This window comes from Aspergillus heteromorphus (genome assembly GCF_003184545.1).
Source record: "Aspergillus heteromorphus CBS 117.55 chromosome Unknown BO70scaffold_21, whole genome shotgun sequence".
Taxonomy (NCBI): Eukaryota; Fungi; Ascomycota; class Eurotiomycetes; order Eurotiales; family Aspergillaceae; genus Aspergillus; species Aspergillus heteromorphus.
The window spans coordinates 494288-518985 of record NW_020290426.1 but is presented as its reverse complement, the minus strand read 5'-3'; the positions used below and the strand labels follow the sequence as shown (position 1 = coordinate 518985).

Genomic DNA, 24698 nt, shown 5'->3' with positions numbered 1-24698 from the left:
AGCGAAGAAGGTTCGGGAGTGGGAACGCCCGCCGCCACCTCCTTTCTTGCTTTATATCATCTCTTATCTTGATGGCAGAGGATCTAGCAGATGAGGGGCTGGTGGTGCCATGGGGTGACAGTAACACCTTCCCCAGCTGTGCCCGGCTGCACGGACTCTCCCACAATGCCTTTGTCCTGCATGCACCCAGGTTGCAGACAGATAAGAGATGGTTATTCAAAATACTGATTTTCACAGGCTAAGAATAGGGTGCAGATACTGTCAAGTGGACTGTGCGGGAAATATGTGGGGGATACGCCAATCAACATCCTCCATCACATTGGCCCATGGCACTTCAGCCTTGCGGATGGGAATGAGGGCGCTTACAGAATAGGTCTAACATTTGTCCAGTCTTAATTTATTTGACTGAGCCCACCATGGCATTGTCAAATTTAAGCCCCCTCTACCCTATATTTGTGTGAAAATTAAAAAGATCGGGTTTGGAATGGATCAACCGTGGCTACCGGCAACCCACTCCCCCCCCTCCCCTCCCCCCCCCCATATGATGGGTTTCGCTGGAATAGAAAGTTCTGTCGACGCCAGCTGGAGCTGGAGCCCCCACAGCGCTATCAAGATCTGAGAAGCTTCTGGGAGAATGCAAAAAACCCAAATGCTCTTCCAGGATGGATTCATTAGTGATTGTGGATGACCGCTGTGATCCCACTCCTGTTATTGCTACCCCAGGACAAGGGAGGATTCAGTACGGACGAGCGTGGGAGTCACTTCAATACATGAGATTGCATGTCAATGTTCAGGCTCTTAATGCAGGGGAGTTAAATAACCATGTGAAGAACGATGTGAGCTGCACCTGCCCATTGTATCTCACCATAGCTAATATCCGAGTTTCAGAGAATAGACAAGGCCGAGAGAAGAATATTGTTCGTGCCAGCTGCCAGCCTCTAGGCTACTGGAGGAATGCTATGAAAGGGATCCAGATACACCACAGAGATATAACACCTTCAGTATGCCCATCAATAATCAAAAACACCACCGTCTTTCACCTGCCCGAGATTCGATCTTTCCTTGCTAGACACATTGACTTCAGTCCTTACATCAATGTTTCACAGGTCAGATGTCGCTGAGACCAGACCAGAGGCCTTGCGCTAACTGCCACAGTCTATGGACGCACCGTCCGGTGGGACCGTGAAACAGGACGCTCCCATTTGGGAAGCGCGATACTACTTCCTCACCGTACTGGCTGTCCGCCTCAGCCAGGTCACCATGGAATGGACCGAACTAGTCCACGCCGTTGAAAAGAGCCTCGCACCATATGTAAAACCATCACACCCTCCCAGCTGACAACAATCATATACCAAGCAGACACAGAGCGAAATCGACGAAATCGCCCTCCTCAGCTTCGTCGAGAAAGGCCTCGGGCTGGAACGCACCAAACAGCGGACCTGGACGCTGGGGATCCTGCGACGGTTGCGCAACTCCCTGGCGAAGCTGATCACGGCATGGCACGCTTTCGACAGCGAGCAGAGCTCGTGCCTCGATCTGGACGCGGCGGGGGCGCTGCCGGACAGATTCCGCGAGAAGTTCTCGCAGATGCGGGGGAAGGTGTCCGATGTGGTGTGCCCTCTCCCTCCTTGCCCCTTTCTTTCCCCCGACTCCAAAATAAATACACCTTCCATAAATCATCTAACCCTGTACCACTCCATCCAGCTGGTCCACGCCTCCGCCCTCCTCGAAAGCATCACCGCAACCCGCCAAGGCAACAACATCGAAATCCTCATCTACATCACCATCGTGCGTGCGTCCTTTCCCTGACACAAGAGCCCAGTCACTGATTATAGGCCAGACCTATCTCCCTGTCTCACGCATCACAGTGCGTCCTTCAATCACACAGCCCGGGCGATCTGCTGATTCGAAACAGAGCTGCTTCGGCATGAACCAGGTCCCTAGTGATGTGGCGCGGTGGTCCTACTGGGTGTCCATCATCGGTCTGACCGTTTTAACGGCCTTGGTGGCGTTGACGTTACCATTTGGGCTGGCTTGGTGGAAGGCTGGGGGGTTATGCAACGTGTGGAGGGGGAGGGGGAGGGGGAGAAAGGGAGGATGATAATTGGGAATTGGGAGCGGAGTTACTATTAATTAGTGAGACCGGTTGAGCAACACGTTCTGGTGCTCAAAGTGGAGGTAAACATGTTGAGTTGTATATGTGGTATACAGAGCGAGAATGCATTTTCTCTCCAAGTATAGATGCTAAACTAGACTGTCAGCTGTCAGTCACATACATACCCAACTCAACCAATTCCAACGGTGCTGCATAGATACACACCTGTCTCTTCCCGCCCTCTGCCTTGCCTTGCATGGCAGGAACGTCCACCCTGAGTGGATAAATATGACGCGACAATTTTAATGCAGATATGATTGAGGTTAGATACACGTGAATGTAATCATGCGTGGGGAGGATCACGAAGAGGGCCTTACTTTGGTGGTGGCGAGAGCATCGAGTTCGAGTTGGCCAACTGGAGGGGAACAGTTCTCGCCCGGTTGTTCTCAACGCGCTGTGGCAGTGGGAGAGATCATCTCTCTATCCGCCTCGGTGTCTTCATATTGCTCCATTTGGTCCCTGGTAATCAGGGACACAGGGAGTTGAAGAACCAAAAACAATGCCGGGCTGGCTTTTCCCTCCCGACTCCTCCAGTCAGACTATATACGTGTCCGCGATGAATCGGATGGGTGGTGAGGTGGAGGTCAGATTGTAGAATATCCAAGATCCAAAAAGAGCAACAATACATCGCCTCAGGCAACAATCACATGACGCGCCCGTGACTGACAGGTTCCTTGGGTTCTGGCACACTTTAGTTCTCGCATACTTCATCCAAGCAACAGTTCTCCACCATAGCTACCAAATACCTTTGCGGTACGCCCTTCCATACGTTCCCTCCTGCCAGAAAAGTCCACTTCAGTCTATGACACAAATATATAAAGAAGTGGAACATTCCCCCCCCCGGCAGCCCCAATGACATCTCCCAGCGGCCGATCAATGCATCAACGGGACAGAAATCCAGCTGACTGGATCAGGCCATCAGGTGCGTGCTCCAGATACTACGATCTCGCAGTACTCGACTGGTACCAGCAAGAGACCGATGATGCAGAGTCGTACACCCTCCAGCCTGCTGCCCTGGTCGCGTCGTCATGATGACGTAGCCACCCGCCGAGCATCCGCGGTCCCTGCGCAATATCTACTCCAACCGGCCGCATTCACACCCTCTCCCAATTCCCCAGCGAGGGCATTCCATACCTGAAATTCTGGCAACACAGCATTCGCAGCCCACGATTCCTCCCAAATGGCCTCCATATCGATAAGCGCCCCGGGCGCGAGCGGCTTCCTCTACAACAACCACAACTTGGGCACTGCCCGGCTTTGCATCACCGCCGAGACGGCGGATTTCGATAACGAGACGATCCGTGGGTGGGCGGACGAGGGGTTCGACGTGGTGTATGTCCCCTACAACAATGGCGGGAAGGAATATGAGGGTCGCTTGCGATCCGTAAAGGATGGATTGGGCGTGGGGGATAATTATGGGATTATCGGTGAGTGAGGGATTATACCCAGTTCCAATTCCCAATTCTCAAGATGTGGCATTAACGGGGTCAGCGTTCGGCGACGCCGCGTCCTTCTGTCTGGATTACTACCTCAAATCGACAAACTGCAGCCGTCTCGCAGCCCTAATTGCATATTACCCCACCGTCATCCCGGACCCGCGATCGCGGTTCTCCTTCCAGGTGAAAGTGCTGATGCATCTGGCCGGCAATACGGTGGACGTGGTGACGATCCCGACCGTGATCGGCCTGCAAGGAAAGCGACACCGCTCGACGAAGCGGATCGATCCTGGCATCGGCACCGGAGAGAGACTGAAGATCGGCTGGCCGGCGTTCACGTACGAGTCGGTGCAGCCGGGGTTCGCGGAGCACGATCTGGAGGAGTATGACCGGCTGGCGTCGGATCTGGCGTGGAGTCGCACGCTGGAGACGCTGCGGAAGGCGTACGGGAAGGATAGGGATCTGGAAGGGAAATGGGAGGAGGAACTGGAGGGTAAGCAGCTGTATACCATCTTCACAAGAACAATACTAACGATACTCAGCTCGCTTCTTCTCCATGAACCTCGCCTCAACCATGGAGCCCTACGTCGGCCACCTCACCCCCAGCCTAACCTGCGTACCAACCATGAGCGGCGCCATCGGCACCCACGCGCTCCGTCGCTTCTACGAGCAGAACTTCCTCAGGAAACTCCCCCCATCGATGCGTCTGCGTCTGATCTCCCGAACCGCCGGCGCGGACCGCATCGTCGACGAGCTATACGCATCCTTCGAACACAGCCAGGAAGTCCCATGGATGCTCCCAGGCATCCCCCCAACAAACCGCCACGTAGAAGTCATCCTCGTCAGCATCGTCAGCTTCCGCTCCGGTCGCCTATACTCCGAGCACATGTACTGGGACCAAGCCAGCGTGCTCGTCCAGCTCGGCCTCATCGACCCGAAGCTCATCCCCGAGGGATCCCCAGAAGGCGTCGACCGCCTGCCCGTCATCGGCCGCGAAGCCGCCCGCCGCATCGTCGAAGAAGACCCCGAGGCCGAAGGCCGAGACTACCATAACAAACTGATCCGACGCGCCAAAGCCAAGAGCAAAGGCAAGACTAAGCAGGTCGAGGAGTCCGGGACGGAGATCGCCAAAAGCGATACCGAGAAGCCGTTGCCCGCGATCGGGAACAAGGGTAAGAATATTCAGCGCGAGGGACAGAATGGCGAAGCCAAAGATGAAGATGCCCTCCACCACAGCCTAAATAAGGAGGCCACACTGGACGAGCAGGCGGAGACCCAGCATGAGAATGAGAATGACACCGAAGGCCTGAATGGAAAAGCCAAGGAGGGGGAGAATGATGGAGATGGCGAGGAAGATGAAGAAGACCAGGGCGTGCCCACGCCCCCCAAGACACCCCCGAAGAAGCTCCGGAAGAATAAGGCGGAACAGGCCACCGTCGAGGAGGCGGCCAGTGATGCGTGATATGTAATGCGTAATGCAATCCATTGATGTATACCCTTTTTTGCGTGTGTGCGTGCCTGCGTTGCATATGTATGTATTTACTCATTCATCAGTATGATAACTAGTTTCTGTGTTCTGCGTGCCGGTATAAATTTCATCATCATCAGCTAGTATCCATTCAGTCTATACATGACGGTATATTCCTCTGATCACTTCTTCAGCAGCAAGTTAAGTCATCTACGGAGAATATAGTTCTTAAAAAAAAAAAAAAGTCTGTACTCGGGTTGTCCATTTACACATGTATCTGATCAGAATCCCAAAAGAGCCTAAAACAGCGCACAGAAACAGATTGAAATCATCACGACATATACATATGCACATAGGTATCTAATCTAAAGCCAACCAACCAATCAACCAACCTAAACCGTCTCAACATACCTCCTAAACTCCCAATCGGTAACAGCCTCCCTCCAAACCCTCAACTCATGCTCCCTCGTGGCGGTAAAGAAATCGACAAACTCGGCATCGAGAATCTCCCTCGCGACACTACCATCCGCATTAAACCTCCTCAGGGCCTCCTCGAGGGTATTCGGAAGCAACTCAGCCTTAACCCCGGCAGACTTCTGCGCCGACACCGGCGGGACGGTAATCTCGAGGTTCTTCTCGACGCCCCTCCACCCAGCCGCTAGGATAGCGCTGAGGGCGTAATGCGGATGCAGGTCCGCGCCGGGGATGCGGACCTCGAAGCGGGTCGCGCCGGGCTTGCACACGGGCGGGGTGATGATGCGCACGGAGGCCATCCGGTCCTCCAGGCCCCAGGAGATGTTCACGGGGGCCCAGAAGTTCTCGACCAGCCGCTTGTAGGAGTTGATTGTGGGCGCGAAGAGGGGCATGATGTCGGGGAGGGCTTCGAGGATGCCGGCGAGGAAGTGTCGGCCGAGGTCGGAGAGGGAGGCGCAGTCCGCCCAGGGCGTGTCGGGGTCGGGCGTGTCCCGCGCGAAGAGGTTCTTGCCGCTTAGGTCGGTGAGGGATACGTGGATGTGTCCGGAGCTGCCGGGTTGGCCTTGCATGGGCTTGGCCATGAAGCATGGGGTGATGTTGTGGGTTATGCCGATGGACTTGGCGAGGAGTCTGCGTTGGGTGGGGAGTGGTTAGTTGGGTGGGTTGAGGGGGTTGAGGAGGATGGAAGGGGGCGTACTTGAAGAGAGAGACTTTGTCGGCCATTTCGTTGACTTCGCATACTTTCAGGGCCTGAGGGTCGATGTTAGAATGGTTGGTGGAGGTTAAGGTCGGGAGGGGGTGGTGGCTTACCGCTTCGTACACGCCCGGCCCGCCTTCGGTGTGCCAGCCCTCAATGCCGCAGTTGAACCGCGCAGCGGTGTCAAAGATGTCGTAGAAGTAGTTCTTGAACGCGACCGGGCGGGTCGCGCTGTAGGAGAAGCTGCCGACTGTGACAGGGCGCAGGGCGCCAGGGGCGTTCTTGTCGAGGAAGGCGGCGATGTCTCGGGTCTGGGAGGCGTTGGGGCCGTATCCGTCTTCGGACGGGGTCTGGAAGTTCATGAATTCCAATTCGACTGCAGGATTAGCATACAGTTCATTGAGGACTAGATGGTAGGAAGAGGCCTACCTCCAGCCATGCCGAGACAGTCCTTCGCGGCCATCTTATCGCATATCGACTTCAACATGCTGCGTCCATCGGCCGAGACGGGCTTATCGTCCTGCACGAACCGGACAAGGAAGAACGGGATATCGTCCTCCCAGGGGATGCGACGGAAGGAGTTCAGGTCCGGGACAGCCAGAAAGTCGACGTAGCCCGAATCAGCCGGGGCGATCTTCGCGTCTGTGGTGTAGAGCACGTCCTGCATGTCCCAACCAAAGACGGCGGAGCTGAAGCCGAAGCCCTTCTGCGCGATGCCCAGGAACTTCTCCTTGGACATGACCTTGCCGCGGAGGATGCCATCGCAGTCGACGCCGGCGACCTTGACCTTGATGTCATCGGCCAGGAGGGCGGGGAGGTCGTCTGCTGTGATTTGTGTGGGAGCCATTGTGAGGGGGGAGGGGGAGGGGGGATGTTTGGAGGAGTGGACGGAGAAGAGAGATTGAGGGGGGGATGGCTTTAAAGGGTAAAGACGTCAGGGACGGGCCAGGGTCAGGGCGGATAGCTCCATGGGATCGAGGCCGAGGGCCGGCGGCGTTTCCATCGCGTAATGGGTGATTGTGTCTGGGGAGTTGGGGAGTTGGGGAGTTGGAGATGGAGAACCGCGATGGCGCTGCTGTTTAGGGCGGTCCCGCCCTCGGAGCGCGCGGTGGGGCAGACCGCGCTTATCTTATCCGTGAGGGGTGAGGGGTTGATAGATATCTTATGGGTGCTTCCTTCCTATCCTCGGGCCCATCTCTAACATCATACCGCAGGAAGAGCAGGACAGAACTACACCATGCTGTCACAACGTCTCCGCGTCGCCGTCCTGGAATGCGACACCCCCATCGATCCCATCCAGTCCAACTACGGCACTTACGGCGATGTCTTCGAGAACCATATCAAAGAAGGCCTCGCGCGCATCGGGGTGAAGGCCAAGCTGGAACTGGCGAAGATCGACGTGGTGCAGCCATCCGCAGAATACCCCAAGCCGGAGGACTTTGACGTCGTGCTCCTGACCGGAAGCAGTGAGTCCTCCTTCCGTTCCAAATGGCCACCCCTTAAGCTAAGGAATAGAACACGACTCCTACAGAGACGACCCCTGGATCCTCACCCTGGTGCAATTCGTGCAAGATTGCTACCTCGTCCACCACAAACCCATCGTCGGCATCTGTTTCGGACACCAGGTGATTGCGCGGGCTCTCGGGGCGCGCGTGGGACCCAATGTATCGGGATGGGAGGTTGCGGTAGAGCCAATAGCTCTGACACATTGCGGGAGGTCGCTTTTTGGGAAGAATGACCTGGTACGTTGGATGGAGGAAGACCGAAGCAGCAGAGAACTCCCCATCACGGCTTCCTAGGAGGACCGGACGACGTTGGATCTGTGGATGATGGCTGACTTTACAGGCCCTGCATATGATGCACCGCGATATCGTGTACGAGGTTCCACCGGGGTGCGTGAATCTGGGTAGCACCGCGATCTGCGGGATTCAAGGGCTGTACGTCCCGAAACGGATACTCTGTGTTCAAGGGCATCCGGAGTACAATGCGTTTATGGTTTCCGAGCTGCTCAAGTTGCGACGGGAGAGGGGAGTGTTCGACGAGACGATGTATGCGGACGGGATGGCGCGGGTAGAGAACGAACACGACGGGCTGGTGTTTTCCGAAACGATGTGTCGGTTTGCCTTGGGGCTTCTGGAGTAGGATGTACATAACACAATAGTTCTGTCTGCAATCTTGATGAAATAATGTGATAGATAACCCGATTAATGACGGTATGATGATTCAGAAGGAAGGGCATGCCGATAACGGACGCGGACAGCCTCGGCCCACTCAGAGCGCGCTCCACCCAGACCGCGCCAATCAGCGCGCTGCGGCCTGCCACGGCGGGCATCAAGTTATCAGGCCGATTATAAGACGCGCTGCCCCTCATCTCACTTCCCCTCCTCCACATCCCACCACCTCTCCATCCCAACATGTCCAACCCAATCCGCACCCTCTCCCCCTCCACCAACAAGGTCATCTTCGAGCACCCCGGCGTCTCTGTCGAGGAAGCCCGCAAGATCGCCCAGGCCTCCCAGGATGCCTTCCGCACATACAAGCAGACCCCGCTGTCGCAGCGCAAGGAGATTATCCTCAAGGCGCTGGATCTGATCGAGGCCAACAAGGAGACGCTCGCTGAGGAATTGACCACGCAGATGGGTCGTCCGATCGCCTTCAGCGCCAAGGAGATCGAGACCTTCCGCAAGCGTGGCGACTACCTCCTCAGCATCACCGATGACTGCCTCAAGCCTCTGCCTGGCTCTCCGGAGGCCGGCTTCAGGCGATTCCTGAAGAAGGCCCCGGTCGGCCCGACACTGATCATCACCGCGTGGAACGTAGGTTTCTACTTCCTCCAGGACCGCATGTCAAAACGCTGACAACACAGTTCCCCTACCTCGTCACCATCAACGCCCTCCTCCCCGCCCTCCTGGCCGGAAACACCGTCCTCCTCCGTCCCTCCCCCCAGACCCCCATCTTCGGCGAACGTCTCCTCACCTACTTCACTGAGGCCGGTCTCCCGCCCAACGTCCTGCAGCTCATCCACTGCGGATCCCCGGACATCCTGGATGAAATCGTCCAGCTCCCCCAGATCCAGCTCATCTCCTTCACCGGCTCCACCGCGGGTGGTGTCCGCATCCGCGAGGCAACCGCCCGCCGGATCGTCCCCGTCAACCTCGAGCTCGGTGGCAACGACCCCGCGTACGTCCGACCGGACGCCGACATTCCCTACGTGGCCGCGCAGCTCGTCGACGGCGCCGTCTTCAACTCCGGACAGAGTTGCTGCGCTGTTGAGCGGGTGTACGTGCACGCGGACGTACACGACCAGTTCGTCGAGGAGGTGCAGAAGGAGTTGACTGGGTGGGTTCCCTACCGATAGATCTATCGTGCATTGCTAATAAGTGGAAGCTACAAACTCGGCTCCCCCCACGACAAATCGACCACCACCGGTCCCGTCGTCTCGCAAGCATCTCTCAAGAACATCCAGTCGCAGATCGCCGACGCCCTCTCCAAGGGCGCTGTCAACGCCACCCCCTCCAACCCTACGTTCGAGAACACCCCTGCAGATGGCAACTACCTGTCTCCCACAGTCCTGACGAATGTCACCCACGACATGGTCGTCATGAAGGACGAGACCTTCGGCCCGGTGATGCCGATCATGAAGGTGGCGTCGGATGAGGAGGCGATCAGCCTGATGAACGACAGCGACTACGGTCTGACGGCCAGTATCTGGACGAAGGACATCCAGAAGGGCGAGGAGCTGATCGAGGAGTTGGAGGCGGGGACGGTGTACATCAACCGCTGCGATTACCCGAGTCCGGTACGCGTATCCCCTCTGAAGTTTGATTTTTGAGTTTTGCTAACGATGACAGGATCTGGCGTGGATCGGATGGAAGAACTCCGGCCTGGGATGCACATTGGGGCCGGCGGCCTTTGAAGCGTTCTACAAGCTGAAGAGCTTCCACATCAAGGAGGCGCAGGCATAGATTGCAGGCATCGATCAGGACGCATCGATACGATATATTTTAATGATAGATTGAATGAAATACCTTGTTCCAATAAACCCAGGCCTGTTAGATTGAACACCGTCACACCTATCCAGGTGCCTATACACCCTTACCGTCATGGCTTTGCTTCACAGCACCCTCCATCCTCGACACTAGTAACGCTTATTACCCCCTCGCCATCCGAAACCACCCCTCAATCCAAAATAGATCCTCGCGCCAGAACACGACAGGGGTCGATGGACACCGACGGACTCCGCTGCACCTGGACATAGCCCATGACGTGCTATGTTAATTTCAGCCATCTAATTAAAGAAAAGAACAGGGTTATCTATCCATCTACCCCGTTCTCCAGACAATCACGCCTCCCTAAATCCTAAATCCTGAACCCTAAACCCAGGCACGAACACCTCCTTCCACCTTCCACCAGCTCAACCGTGCTCACCACCAGCCAAAATGCCACCACCCCCGGCAAAGAAAATTAACCAACAAATGAAGATACCATAAGAAAAGGATTCCCAATCTCATCACAACAATCCAACAATCTACACCGGCAGCAAAGCCCTACAATAGCTCTCGGTGCCCGTGTACACGATCTTCAAGAATCTGACTATCGTGCTGGCGGTGGGGCGCGAGAGAAGGGCGTGGGCGGACGCGGAGAGATAGTCGGGGTGGCAGGCCGGGGTGTATTGGGCTGCGAGACAGACGTGGTAGTAGGGGTTGGAGGGGCAATGAGTTTGGCTGGCCTAGTATTTGATCACTGGCATAGGCCCCTACACCAAGGTAGCGGACATCGACCCGTACAGCATGATTGTACAGAACAAATTTCGGCTGCCAATCACCGGCCATGATGAGTACTCAATGTGCAAGAGCCTGGAGAACGTGATAGGCGTGGTGGATGGCCAGACCCATGACTTTCACGAGCTTCTGTATACCATGGTTGCGCGACGCACGAAATTCTCGCATCGGGCCGTGATTCCTGTGGAGATGGACATGGCCCGAAACCTGACCATCGGAGAGCCTATCCGGGGTCGGACGAACAATACCGTTCCGATTGTGGCTTTTGTCTTCACCGGTCAAGGTGCGCAATGGGCCGAGATGGGACGCCAGCTCCTTGACTGCTACCCATCTGTGCAGCGGACGTTCAAAAAGCTCAACTTGGCCTTGTCGCGCTTGAAGCAGCGACCTACCTGGACCCTTGAAGGTACTATATGTGATCTACCCGACTCCCTGGAAGGATTATCTCGTCGCTGAGTGCGGGATCCCCGCCGATCACATCTTCTGGTCGCGGTCGCTGCAGTTCAAGGATGATCTGCTCAAGCAGACGCGGGGCCGTGGCGTGGATGTCGTGCTGTCGACCATTTCAGGGCCTGGGTTCCATGAGAGCTTGAAGTGCGTCGCGCCGTGTGGGCGATTCGTGGATGTCGGGCGCGGAAATGTCCTCGACAAGGGCAAGATGGGATTATATGTGTTTGATCGCAGTATCAGCTTCTTCTCGTTTGATCTCAATCTGGTCTTGGGGGAGAAGCCGCACCTCGACTTCTTCTTCATGACCAGCTCCACCGTCACCTACGTGGGCCATATCTCGCAGGCCAACTACGCCGCCGCCAACGCGGTGCTGGACAACCTGGCGCGACAGCGCGTCCGTCTCGGCCTGCCGGTGGCCACCGTGTCACTAGGACCCATCAAGGGCGTGGGGACACTCAACCGCAAGCCCGAATACTCAGAGAACCTTCTCCGGTCCGGACTGATCGAGGCCGAAGAGTCCGAGTTCATCCGGCACTTCGAACGCTTCACCACGCACGCACAGCCAGCGTCCAAGACGTTCGACTCCCTGACCCAAGGCCACATCCTCACAGGGGTGGAGTACTCCAAACATGACCTCAGCATGGTGCAGGTCAGCCGCATCGAGCAAGACCGCCGATCCGCACTGCTCGTCACGACGCTCGAGTCGCGCAAGGCCGCCGCCAGCGGAGGAACCGCCGGCGATGCGGCCGCGGATGTCAACGCCGACGACCGCGACAGGGCCATGATTGTCCTGGCTGAGGCTGTCGCTCAGCGTCTGGCCAAGCTCCTTTTCATCCCGCTCGAGGACATCGACATCAGTCGCCCCTTCTCGCACTTTGGCCTCGACAGCATGTCCGGCAGCGAGCTCATCCATTGGCTGAGCCAGAGGTTCGGCCTGGGCATGTCGTTCTTGCAGCTCCTGGCCCCTTCCTGTACCCCCAAGTCGCTGGGAGGGAGCATCTTTGATACCATTGCCAAGGCAAAGGTTGTTGCGGCAGAGGTGGCGGCGACGGTTGTTACGATCCCTGAGAAGGAGGGTCGGACTCATGCAGCCAGTGGCGTTGATGGAGCAAGTGGCTCGAATGGAGTCAATGGATGGAATGGCGTTCATGAGAAAAGTGGTACCATCAATGGTGTGAACGGCTCCAACATCCCATCTGGACGTCAGATCAACGAGTTCGCTCAGGCAGTGCGAAGAGCGATTGCCGACCCTCAACCCGTCATGCACTCCTACGTATGCACCGTCATCAATCGCAATGGTATGTTTCCCAGTCCCCCCAGGATCAGACGACAGACCAACTGACCACATTCCCAGGCGAGCAACTGTATTCGCTGACCGAGGGCACAATGTCCAAAGATGGCGGCACCCCCGCAGACTTTGACGGGGTGTATGGGATGGCGTCTCTCTCCAAGCTCATGACAACCGTCGCCATAATGCAGTGCGTGGAGCGCGGCCAGATCTCCCTCGACGATGACGTGGCCCCGATCCTGCCGGACTTGTGTTCGCTCCCGGTGCTCGACGGGGTCGACGCCGAAGGACAATGTCGGACGAAACCTCGAACCAAGCCCATCACGATGCGGTTACTGATGAGCCATCAGAGCGGCTGCGGATACCACGAGAGTCCGGGGCTGCCCCGATGGGGACGGCAGAACGGCCAGACGAGCAGCACCTTTGACAGTGACTTTGTAAGACGTCCCCGCTTCTCTTTATTGCAACACCCATCGAATCGATAGCTAACCCCCTCGCAGGAAGCAATGAAGACCTACCCGCTCATCTTCGAGCCAGGCGAAGGCTGGATGTACGGCTCCGGCTTCGACTGGGCAGGGGAGTACATCGCGCGGATCAACCACACGACACTGGAGGAATTGATGCGCGTCAACATCTGGGAACCTCTCGGAATGGACTCGACGACCTTCCACCCGGAGCGACACCCGGGCATGATGGACCGGATCGTGCCCATGTACGAGCGCACCAACGACCAAGGCCTCGCACCACGGGGACCGCTCTCGCACATCCCAGCCCGGCACGACTGCGGCGGCCACGGCATATGGTCGACGCCCCGCGACTGGACGCGGTTCCTGGGCATGGTTCTTGCGGACGGAGCCCCCCTTCTCTCGCCCGCCAGCATGGACGAGATCTTCCGACCACAGACGGCCGACGTCCCCGAGCTGCAGGCCCTCTTGTCTGGCCCGCTGCGCGCATCCCTGCTCTCGACGGTGGCTATGGAGGCCGGTGCGATTGAGATCGCCTTCGGGGGGCCGCTCTACATGGACGCTGTGCCTGGGAGACGCTCCGCCGGATCCTTGCAGTGGGCCGGCCGTCCGAATATGTTTTGGTGGATTGACCGCGCCAAGGGCGTCGCTGCTACTACCTTCACCCAGGTCATTTCTCCTGCTGATACCCGGTTCGCGGCGTTGACTAGTGCGTTGGAGAGGGCGGTATATGCGGAACTGGTGTGAGGATGGATGGCAGCCTGTGTTTCTGTTAGGTATATATCTACTACGGGTAAACGGGATGGGATGGGACGACCTTGTTACATGTACAGTAAGCTGTAATCCTGCAGAGTCTTTCAAATCTGGTTGAAATTACCAAATAAGTGGGAAGAGCCAGATTTGCAACTTGCTGTGTAGTATTGAAACGGTAATCAGCATGTAGCCCTCGGCGACAACACGTATATATATATCCCAACTAGGCCCCGGGAACTGAAGTTTGCCCTAATGCCATCCACGGTCACGGTGCTCTCCTTTCTTTCTTTCTTTCTTTCTTTCTTTCTTTCTTTCCTTCAATTTTAGACCCTGCTCAATTCAATCAAGGGTCACCACTGTCTTCCTCATGGCCGATATCATCACCACAGAGGGCGGGTTCCGTCTTCAGGATGGAACTGTCCTGTACCAGAAGACATGGAAGGTATAAAAACCAATTACTTCACTGGCCTTCCTCCTTCCAATCCACTTACCACAATCCATCCTCCCTTTTCTCATGGCTAACCCGCCCAACCCAACAGCCAACCACCGTCTCGCCCCGTAGCCAAACTACTCCCCTTCCACGGCTTCAGCGACCATATCAACAACTAGGGTGGAGGTGTTGGTGTAGGTTGGGGGGGGATTGTGAATGGAACTGAGGTTTATTTGTTTTTGAAAGATCTCTGAGATATTGCTGGAGGGAAATATGCATAAAAAGTATATTCTAGGATTGTTACCTGGATGGGATGATAGGATCGATTCCATGGGGATATATTATTCTTTTCTGACCATATATCAATATCATATCATCCGTACCTTGCGTCTTTCATTTCTATTTAATAGCGTAATTTAATTAATTTTTATTCAACTCAACTCAAGATCCATTAGGCTAATTAAGCCCGTATATGTGGGTCTATCTCTCTACCCACTTCTCCAGTGAATAAAAACAAAAAAAAAAAAAAAAAAAAGCAAAAAGAAATGACCAGACTGGGGCTCGATCCCAGGACCTTATCGGTGTTAACGATACGTGATAACCAACTACACCATCCGGCCGACTTGATTGGTTTCTCTTCTTAACTTTGCACCGTGAGGTAAAGAGAAAAGAGATACCTGATCATGATGGAGAGATGTTGGGAAAGCTGTTATAGAGACACCGATTGCTACAGACAACATATCTATCACGTGATTGTATATTCTTGATGAGGAGGGCTATGGGTATGAGCCGATATGAAGTCGATATGGAGGTTTTCTGGTAGGAAATACAGGTGGTATGCATTCTCTATTCATAGATATAGATATACTAGTAGATAGATATATATATATATATATTGTGTGTTATACGTACAGGGGTTTATGGTTGTAGTAGATGCTACGAAGTAGGCATTTTTAGGGGAATATCCGGCGCATTACAAACAATACGACACATTTCAGTGTAATTCAAGGACAAAACATGGTGGGGAGTATGGTAGATGTTCTTCAGCTGATAGTTTCATAACTTCAAGCCATGACAAGCAGGTCAACATGACGCTTTTGATGAGGCTCCACCGGCGTCAGTCAAAATCAGGGGCCACAGTAAATCTTTTCTCAGCCCCATGGGAATAAGGCTTTAGCTGAACCGTATGCTATAGTAAGTCCGATCGGCGGGCTAGTGCTTATCTCCGCTAACCCCGTCTCAACGAGGAACGACATCCCGTCCTGTCCCCGATTATCCTCGATACAACAGCCCGCGTTGGTGACGCCCTCAGCACCATGAACAAGACATTTCACTTCGTATCTGATGCCCAGGTCGACCGGAAAAGCCAAAGGTCACTGCGCAGCCATGTGATGAAGGGCAAGAATTCCGGGAAAACCTTCCATCGCGCCTCGAGGCTGGACTTGGCCCGGCAGCGACCGTATCGCTATTCGGCTCCACGCACATCCCACAAGGAAACAAGCAAAAACACCAGTCTACCTCGCACTACCGTGGAGAGAAATATTGGAAATGTGTTCCTGACCGTCCCCTGTCCGGTAGAGCTCAGACCCGATTCGCTGAGGATTATCAACCAGTGTGAGCGGATCGTGCAGCCGCTCTGCCAGCTTGCTAATTAAGTCCTAGTTTACATGTACGTGGTGCAGAAGATGTACCCCTCACAGCTTGGCCTATCGCTTGACGAGGGAAAGTCCATGTGGTTCAACTACATGCTCGCTGACGAGGCCGGTAAGTTGCGTACCACAAATCGGGCCCTGGCTAACCGTACGTAGCCGCACACTGTAGCATCGCCTTGATGGAGACATGCAACGAGTTCTTCTACAGCCAGGGGGTCAGCTCAGCGAAAGCGCTCCACCACCTATCGCAGGCATTCACCCTGGTCAATAGGAGAATCCAAAGCGATGAGGCTCTGTCGGATTCCACGTTAGGAATCATCCTCATGCTGATCTTTCAGGAGCAGCTCCGAAAGGCGAAGTGGGAAAGCAAGGTCCACTACGAAGGGCTCAGGAAGATGGTCGAGCTGCGTGGGGGGTTGACCCGGTTGGAGGGGAACCATCCACTGGTGCTGAAGATCTGCAAGTGGGTGCACCTGATCCCGGCTCGAACCCTACCCTATCTGACTATGAACAGAACGGACATAACGTACGCCCTTCAATACGGGGGGCCGGTGGTATTCTTCCGAGACCGGTTCTCCGAGGTATCCAATATGCTATCAGCAAAGGGATTTAATCTCGATCGCATTCCAGCTACTTCCTCAATCCCCTACAACTCCCTCAACCCCTATCTCCATAATATCCTCATCGACGCCACATCCTTCACCACCCTATCAAACCATCTCCCCCCCAACCAGCCCATCAACATCAGCGCCTTCCAAGAAATGCTCATCTCAATCCTCAGCCGTCTCATCCGCTTCCGCCCCTTACAAAGTCCCATGCCAGAATGCACCGTCGAAGCAGCGTACCACATCGGGTTGATCGTGTTGATGATGACCGTGTTCTTGCAATTCGACCATCGTCGAATACTGGAGTACGAGCTGGTTTCTCTCCGGCTCAGAGATGTGGTTGAGAGTGGGCTCGATGAAGAGGAGCCTGAGTTGGCTCTATGGCTGGTGTTTCTGGGTGGGATTTGGACCTCGGGGGGTAGCAAGGGGTGGTTTGTTGAGAGGATTTGCGGGTTGGTTGGGAGGATGGGTATGAGGAGCTGGGCCGAGGTGCAGGGCTTGGTTTGCAAGTTTCCGTGGGTTGGCGCGCTGCATGGGCCACTGGGGAGGGGGGTGTGGGAGTTGGTGGGTGTTTGTTACGCTGTTATTGATTAGGCACCATATATCCTGGAGGATATTCTACAAATTATATAAATTTTGTGGGATTGACTTCCCTATCGGCAAATTTTGCATGGCAATATCTGAGGTCAAGTTAGGGTTATTCCACACGACTTTGTCTACACATTCTATATCAAATCAATGTTATCAGCTGCAGAGGTTTCCACAACAACCAATACATCCATACATATATCCTCTCAAAATCAAAATCTGATCCCATTCTTATCAATTAACCCACCCCCCAACCCAGCCAGCGACACAACAATACAACATGTAATAGTAAACAAATCACCACGCAAACCTCTCCCCCACCAACCCCTCCGAATCCCCCCACAACCTCTCTGCCTCCTCCCCCTTCACCGCCAACGGATGGGCAATCCCACTAACCTGACAATCGACCAAAAACGCACCGTAATTCTCCTTCCCCTCCCTCCTCTCACCCACCCCCACCGCCAATCCCGGATCCAACGCGGCCACCAAACTCGTCGCCGCGCCGGCCCCCAAACTCCTATAACTCCCATACCTAACCCTCCACATCTGCTCCAACGCGGCAGTCTGCTCCGCCGAAAATTCCCTCGCCAGCTCCGTCTCAATAATGCCCGGATGCAGCGCCAGACTGAGAACGCCATACTTCTCCAACAACCGCCGCGTGAGTCCGATGCTGAAGAGCACATTGGCCACTTTGCTCTGGTTGTAGGCTTCGACGGGGACGTAGGACCTTTCCTCCGGGTCCGGGGTGCCCCACTGTCTCAGGATATCGTAATTCGGCTGTTCGGAGACGGGCAGGTCTTTGTTTTTGATCGCGAAGGTCGGGTCGCTCCAGCGCATTTTGGCGATGGAGGCGGAGAGCGCGCTGACGTTTATGATTCGTGTTGCGCCGCGGGTGGTGGTGGTGGTGTTTCCTTCTGTCTCTGCTTCTGCTTCCGCTTCCGCGGCGGCGAGGATCTTCGGCATGATGAGGCAGGTGAGGAGGAAGTGGCCGACGTGGTTGGTTGCGAAGGTTAGTTCGATTCCTTCGGCCGTGAGCGTGCGGTGGGGTAGGTTCATGATGCCCGCGTTGTTGATCAGGATGTTGATTTGGGGGATGTCGGGCCAGGAGAGGAGTGTCGTGGCGGCGGCGCGCACGGAGGCTTGGTTGGAGAGGTCCACTTCGAGAGCATGGTAGGTTGTTGCTGGGTGTTTGGTGCGGAGGGCCGTGATGCTGGCGGTTAGCTTGGATGGGGTGCGCCCGGCCAGGATGAGGTGGGATGGGGATTGGGAGGCCTGGTAGAGATAGAGGGTTGGGGTTAGTGTTAGTGTTTGGTGAAGAGGTGGATGGGTTGGATGAGTGGTATAGAGGGATAGAGGTATATAGGGATGAGGGAGCGAGGGGTAGGGGGTATGGAAAGGGAACGGGGAGGGGGCCTTACGAATGCCTCTGCGGTTGCGAAGCCGATTCCGCCTGGGTTGACGCCGGTGATCAGGATGGTCTTGCCGTGGATGCTGGACGCGAAGGCTTTGGCGACCTCCAGGGCTTCAGTCTGGTCGTTGAATTCGGGGTGGGTGGTGGCTGGCATTCTGACAATGATTTGTATCGAGAATAAATGGAGTGGGATGGGATAGTAAAGAAGATTGGAGTGATGGGAGGAGGAAATTGGATGAGAGAGTCATTCAGCAGGTCAGTCGGGGGTTTATATAGCTCGTCCTGCCTGCCCTTCTACTATATCTGCGTCGGAGATGACAGATAGTGTTGCGTGGTTTTTGCTCCCATCCAATGAGAGATTCATTTCCTAGTTTGGTCAAGACGGTTCGCATCCTAACGTGGATGATATCTGATGATGTCGGTCGAGACTAGGGCTACGATCCATGGGCTGGTTCGGCCAATGAGAGACTTAGTTCCTGATCGGGAATAGTTAGGGCGGCCGAAGGACTGGCCAGTTGACCACTTCAAAAATAGAAGGAATATGTTTCACAATGGGACTCTACACAGGGTGAATCGAAACACTACTCAAGTTTAGCATTCTGTTATCGCATTGAGCGCGAATACGCATAGCCCAATGTCCCGAACAAGGCCTCGAGCCAACCTTACTTAACTATCAAGTGGAACAAGGGCTTGGCATGATAATGAAACAAGATTTAGCCCTTCAACCCCTGATCAATCTGGATTAGCCTATATATAGCCCTATATATAATTTTATATATATCTGATTATTATCTAATTCTATATTTATATAGTCTAACTGCCTGTGCAGCAGTATTATAAAATTAGATTTTTATTATATTATTATTCTAAATCTAACAGTTATAAATCTGATTAGCTATTCTATTTAATTATATTTTATATTATTATTAAAAAAAGCTCTTAATTAAATTATTAAACTATCTCTGATTAATCGAATCAACTGATTAATTATATTTTTTAATTAAAAAATTATAAAATTATATAAACAAGTAGAATAATAAATATTTTAAAGATTTTTATAATATTAAAGATACTATATAACTAAAGAGAATAAATTAAAAATATTAAAGCTATAGTTAGAATATATCAGTCAAATATTTAAAAATATATTAATTTAAATTAAAATATATTTATATCTGTAAGTAAAGAAGTATTTATCTTAATTATTATTAATATAATTAATAATAATCTTCTCAGAGATCTCAGTAAAAAATTATTATATAAAATTAAAAAAAAGATTTATAAGAAAGAGAAGATTATTATCTAATTAATACTTAAAATAATTAGAAAGATTAATCTTATAATAATAAAATTAATTATTAATAAATTTAATTCTCTGATTTAAAAAATAAAAAAATTATAAAAAAAACTTCAGATTCTGCAGAAATATTTTTAAATATTAGATTTAATATTTTAAAATAATTATAGATAATATTATAAGAAAATCTGCAGTAATTTATAATATATTAATATAAAAATATAATTAAAAATATTAAATAAAATTATTATTAAAGCTAAGAATCTTAATATAATTAATATATATAAAATAGAAAGATTATTAAACTTCTTTCTAATAATAATAAAATATATAGAAATCTGGGTAATATCTAAATAGTTTAGTCTATAAAAAAATAAGAAATTCTTATTAAAGAAAAAAATCAATAAGTTTTCTAAATATATTAAAATATAATTAATAAATTAAAAGAGTATATACTTTGTTCTAGATATATTTTAAGAAGTCAATAATATAATCAAAGAAAATTAAATTGTCAATAATATAGGCAGACTCGCCAGTTCGCTGCCTAAGGCTCACCAATTTGCGGCCTCAGGCCAGTTGGCTGTCTTAGACTATCAGTTAGCAGACTAATAATTCTAAGTTCTGTCTATCCTATAATAAAATAAGAAATCTTATTTTTATTAATTATTCTAGTCTTTATTTAATTACTAATTCTATTATTCTCAGCCCTGTTCTATTTATATAATTTTTATATAATTTTTATATAATTTTATATATTTTTATATATTTTTAATAGCTAATTAGCTATAAATATAAATAAAAAAATCTCTTAATTTTTAATTAATTTTTTAATAAATTTTAATTAAGTTAAATCAGTTTTTAGTCTTTTTTTTATTTATCTAATTTTTAATTTTTCTTATTATTTTTTTTATCTTTTTCTTATCTTTTTTTTATCTTTATCTCACTTTTATCTTACTTTTATATTTAATTTATATAAAAAAGTAAGAGTTTAGTAAAGTCTTTTTAAAAAATTAGAGAAAAGTTCTTATTTAATTATTTAATTTCTAATTTTTTTTATCTTTTACTTTTCTTATCTTTCTCTTACTTTTATCTTATTTTTATATCTAATTTATATAAGAAAATAAAAGTTTAATAAAGTCTTCTTAAGAAAAGTTCTTACTTCTTAAAAAAAGTTCTTATTTTTTAAAAAAAATTCTTAGTTATAAGCCCAGTTATATTCTTATATTAATTCTTTATTAATATCTCTAAGACTCTTTATATTTTTTTATTTCTTTTATTTTTATTTTATCTCTGACTTAAAATTTATATAGAAAATTATAAAATTTTTAAATAAAAAATAAGATTTATCTAAATTCTTAAATTTTTTTAACTATTTCTTTATTATATCTTAAAATCAGTAATTTAAGAAAATTTTTATTATCTTTAATAATTAATCTGATTAATTTCTTTAAATTAATCAAATTTAATTATTTATTATTAATAAAAATATCTGAGAATATATAAATCCAGATTTATCTAATAAATCTAATTATTTTATCAAGCCAGTTGCTATATCTATTTTAGACTTTAATTATTATATTATTTTAATAATAAATCTCAGTAAATCAGACTATCTTTTATATTAGAAAATTATAAATTAATTTAATTATTAATTTAAGAAATAGAAGAAAATTATCTCTAAACTAGTCTTTTTAAGTTTATTAATAAATTTTATATTAAGCAAGCAAAATCAGTATATTATACTTAATTTAAAAAGATTCTATTAAATTTTATAAGTTCTAAAAAAAAAAATTATCTCTATTAATTAATTCTGTATAAAAAAGATTATTAATAAATATTATAAGCTATAATTCTTAGAAATAAAAAATTTTATTAAGAATTATATAATTTAATAAAAGCTTATTTATTTAGAAGCAGTAGAGCTGAAATTAAGTAAGATTATTAATTTTATTTAAATAATCTATAACTTTTTTAAATCAGTTTAGAAAATAATAAGCAATTTTATAATAATTTAATAATTAAAATTAATTAATAATAAAAATAATCAGAAAGAATTATCTAAATTTTTTAAAATAATATAAAAAATATATAATTAGATTTATCTAAATTCTTAAATTAAATAATTTATTAAGCTAATTAATAGTAATAATAACAGAATTAGCTATATCTTCTTTTAAGATTTTTTAGATAATTCTAAATTAACTGTTTTAATAATTATTTTAATAACTAAATTAAAATAAATTTCTTAAAATAGTAAAATATTAATAAAAAAATAAAGATTTAAAAATTAGTCCTGTCTATATAAATTAAATAAGAATAATAAATTTTATAATTTTAATAATTATTTTTATATTAATAAGAAACTAAAAGATTCTGAATAAAAATCTAAGATTAAAATCTTAAATTATTTTAAAAATATTTTCAGAAATAATCTTAAATTAAAATATTTTTTTAAATAATATTATCAGACTTATTAAATATTATCTTTATTTAATAAAAATAATAAAATAACTGTCAAGACAGAAAAGATCTTCTTAATAATAAATTAATAAATTATTTATTTAGAATAATTATTAATATTTTATTTATTTTAATAAACTTTTAATACTGCTTCAGATAATTATATCTATAATTTCTTAAATTTTTTTATTAATTATATTTTTATTATAAATAAAAGTAAATTAATAAAAATAAAAAATACTATCTTAATTATTTAAGACTATAAAATAATTATTTTTTATTTTATTTATTTAAATAGAAAAGATCTATATTTTAAACTTAAAAAAATAATCTATATTTTTTAATTTTATATAAATATTCTCTCAGCTGTAAAAGCTAATAAAAAAAGACTATTTTTAAATAAAAAAAATAAATTTCTTAAATAAGCAGATAGAACTCTACTATACTAAATTAAGAAAATTAAAAAAATATATTATATTTAATAGAAATAAAAATCTAGTTCTATTATAATTATTATTATTAAGATAAGTTAATTAATTATCTCAGATTTATTAATTCGTAATCTTAAGTTAATTAAACTCTCAGAATATTAATATATAATATCTAAAATAGTCAAAGAATAATATAAAAAATTAGAGTATTCTAATAAAAAAATTCTAAATTATCTAAATAATTTAGTTCAGAGAATTAATATTATTAATTTATTAAAACAGACTAGCTCAGATAAGCTAAGCTAAAATAAAAAATATTCTATATATAAAATTAATTAATTAGAAAAATAAATTTTAAGACAAAAATTTAAGAAAAAAAGTCAGATATTTAAATTAATTTATTAAGACTTGATTTATATAATAAATAAAATTAATAAATAGAGATATATTAATTATCTTTATTATTTTTATTTAAAATTTTATTTAGAGCAAGCTCTAACTTTTAAATCAGATATTTTAAAATTAATTATTAATATAATTTAATTAATTATTAATTAGTTTAAAATAATATTCAAGAGATTTTATTCTAATTAGAACTAAAATCTTAATATTTTTCTAATCTGAGTTAATATTAAAGATTTATTAATTAGTTATTTATTAGTTTATTATTCAGAGTAAAATCTATATATAAAAAAATCTGAAGCTCTAATTATTTTTAAAATAAGAAGTTTATTAATTAATTTAGGACTTCTTATATTTTTATAATCTGAAATAATAGATTTAGCTATTTTTATTCTAAACAGAATATTAAATAAATAATTAAATTAGAAAATATTATATAAAACTATCTAAAAAAGTCTTTTATAATTATTTAGAAAATCAGATATTTTCTGTTTAAGAAAATATAAATTATATATTTATATCTAAATTAATAACTTATTTAAAAAAGATAAACTAGAATTCAGAGTTTTAATTAATTATCTAATTAATTATCAGATAACTAATATTTAGTGGATTTAAATATCTATTTTTAAAAGAATAATTTTAACTTATAATATTATTTTTAATAAAAATTTTAATTATAAATAATATACTGAATTAGAAAATCTATTAATAAAGTAAAAAATAACTAAATTAGTTAATTTTATTTAGTTAAAATAATTAGATATCTCTATTTCTAAAGAATCTAAAGAATCTGATATAGATAAGAATTTTTTTAATTCAGAAATATTAAAATAAATATCTAAATTTTTATTAAATAATTAATTAAAATAAGATTAATTAATAATCTTAGATTAGTTAACTACTGAATCAAGCTAGTTAACAGTTTTAAATAATTAGTTAAATATCTTAGTTAGATAAGATAATAATATAATTATAAAAAATTTATTATTTTTATTATCTAATCTATTTTCTTTATTGTCTTAGATTCTTATTAATAATTTAAATATTAATAAGCTGATTAATAAAACTAAGTTCTTAGATATTAAATTAATTAGAGATCTAAAATAGATCTGCTTAGAATTATTTAATTCTAATTTTAAAAGAGCTAGGCTTACTCTTCAAGTTATTTAAATAATAATTAATTATATTAATAAAAGTAAAATTTTTTATATTAATTTCTTATTACTTTTATCTCCGTCTATTAATTAATAAGAAATAAGAAATTATATATTTTTAAGCTAATTTACTCAGATTATTAAAACTAAAATTAATTAATTAAAAGCTCTAAATACTTAGAATATATATTTAATTTATAAAACTAATAAAGCTGAAGTATTATTATTAAAATAAATATTTTTATATAAATTTAATAAAACTAATTATCTAACTAATTTTAAAATTTAAATTTATATTA

General features: G+C 46.1%; 8 protein-coding genes and 1 non-coding gene across 9 annotated transcripts; 6 read left to right on the top strand and 3 right to left on the bottom strand.

Annotated features, from left to right (window-relative positions):
* Positions 1-554: 554 nt before the first annotated feature.
* Positions 555-1228, top strand: BO70DRAFT_364064 (uncharacterized protein). Its single transcript, XM_025543717.1, has 3 exons — positions 555-836; positions 889-1106; positions 1156-1228. Exons 1-2 carry the CDS (start codon positions 663-665, stop codon positions 940-942), a joined length of 228 nt encoding a protein of 75 aa, XP_025397494.1. The 5' UTR covers positions 555-662; the 3' UTR covers positions 943-1106; positions 1156-1228.
* Positions 792-2242, top strand: BO70DRAFT_98568 (uncharacterized protein). The gene is made up of 6 exons (XM_025548906.1): positions 792-836; positions 889-1106; positions 1156-1311; positions 1366-1611; positions 1705-1788; positions 1841-2242. The coding sequence occupies exons 2-6, from the start codon at positions 960-962 to the stop codon at positions 2099-2101; spliced, it is 894 nt and encodes a 297-aa protein (XP_025397493.1). The 5' UTR covers positions 792-836; positions 889-959; the 3' UTR covers positions 2102-2242.
* Positions 2243-3101: 859 nt separating this feature from the next.
* On the top strand, positions 3102-5205 carry BO70DRAFT_98504 (dienelactone hydrolase). The gene is made up of 4 exons (XM_025548905.1): positions 3102-3582; positions 3647-4084; positions 4134-4763; positions 4919-5205. The coding sequence occupies exons 1-4, from the start codon at positions 3336-3338 to the stop codon at positions 4927-4929; spliced, it is 1326 nt and encodes a 441-aa protein (XP_025397492.1). The 5' UTR covers positions 3102-3335; the 3' UTR covers positions 4930-5205.
* Positions 5206-5305: 100 nt separating this feature from the next.
* Positions 5306-7136, bottom strand: BO70DRAFT_364062 (glutamine synthetase family protein). Its single transcript, XM_025543716.1, has 4 exons — positions 6660-7136; positions 6344-6606; positions 6231-6283; positions 5306-6163 (listed from the first exon to the last, which is right to left on the bottom strand). The coding sequence occupies exons 1-4, from the start codon at positions 7075-7077 to the stop codon at positions 5452-5454; spliced, it is 1446 nt and encodes a 481-aa protein (XP_025397491.1). The 5' UTR covers positions 7078-7136; the 3' UTR covers positions 5306-5451.
* A 289-nt stretch (positions 7137-7425) lies between these two features.
* On the top strand, positions 7426-10195 carry BO70DRAFT_388763 (Aldedh-domain-containing protein; the record flags this gene model as incomplete). The annotated part of the gene is made up of 7 exons (XM_025546012.1): positions 7426-7696; positions 7746-7972; positions 8076-8343; positions 8586-9046; positions 9097-9569; positions 9618-10029; positions 10082-10195. Exons 1-7 carry the CDS (start codon positions 7468-7470, stop codon positions 10193-10195), a joined length of 2184 nt encoding a protein of 727 aa, XP_025397490.1. The 5' UTR covers positions 7426-7467.
* Positions 10196-11762: 1567 nt separating this feature from the next.
* BO70DRAFT_340616 (beta-lactamase/transpeptidase-like protein) lies at positions 11763-13960 on the top strand (the record flags this gene model as incomplete). The annotated part of the gene is made up of 5 exons (XM_025541296.1): positions 11763-11977; positions 12185-12555; positions 12691-12759; positions 12816-13186; positions 13250-13960. The coding sequence occupies 5 exons, from the start codon at positions 11763-11765 to the stop codon at positions 13958-13960; spliced, it is 1737 nt and encodes a 578-aa protein (XP_025397489.1).
* Positions 13961-14333: 373 nt separating this feature from the next.
* Positions 14334-17247, top strand: BO70DRAFT_430957 (uncharacterized protein; the record flags this gene model as incomplete). The annotated part of the gene is made up of 5 exons (XM_025548197.1): positions 14334-14408; positions 15644-16010; positions 16059-16160; positions 16205-16511; positions 16563-17247. 5 exons carry the CDS (start codon positions 14334-14336, stop codon positions 17245-17247), a joined length of 1536 nt encoding a protein of 511 aa, XP_025397488.1.
* BO70DRAFT_t225 lies at positions 14943-15016 on the bottom strand. The gene has a single exon. It is a non-coding gene; the product is annotated as a tRNA-Val (tRNA).
* A 122-nt stretch (positions 17248-17369) lies between the features above and the next one.
* Positions 17370-18867, bottom strand: BO70DRAFT_381198 (NAD(P)-binding protein; the record flags this gene model as incomplete). Its single annotated transcript, XM_025545454.1, has 3 exons — positions 18660-18867; positions 17638-18513; positions 17370-17378 (listed from the first exon to the last, which is right to left on the bottom strand). Exons 1-3 carry the CDS (start codon positions 18804-18806, stop codon positions 17370-17372), a joined length of 1032 nt encoding a protein of 343 aa, XP_025397487.1. The 5' UTR covers positions 18807-18867.
* Between the last annotated feature and the right edge of the window lie 5831 nt (positions 18868-24698).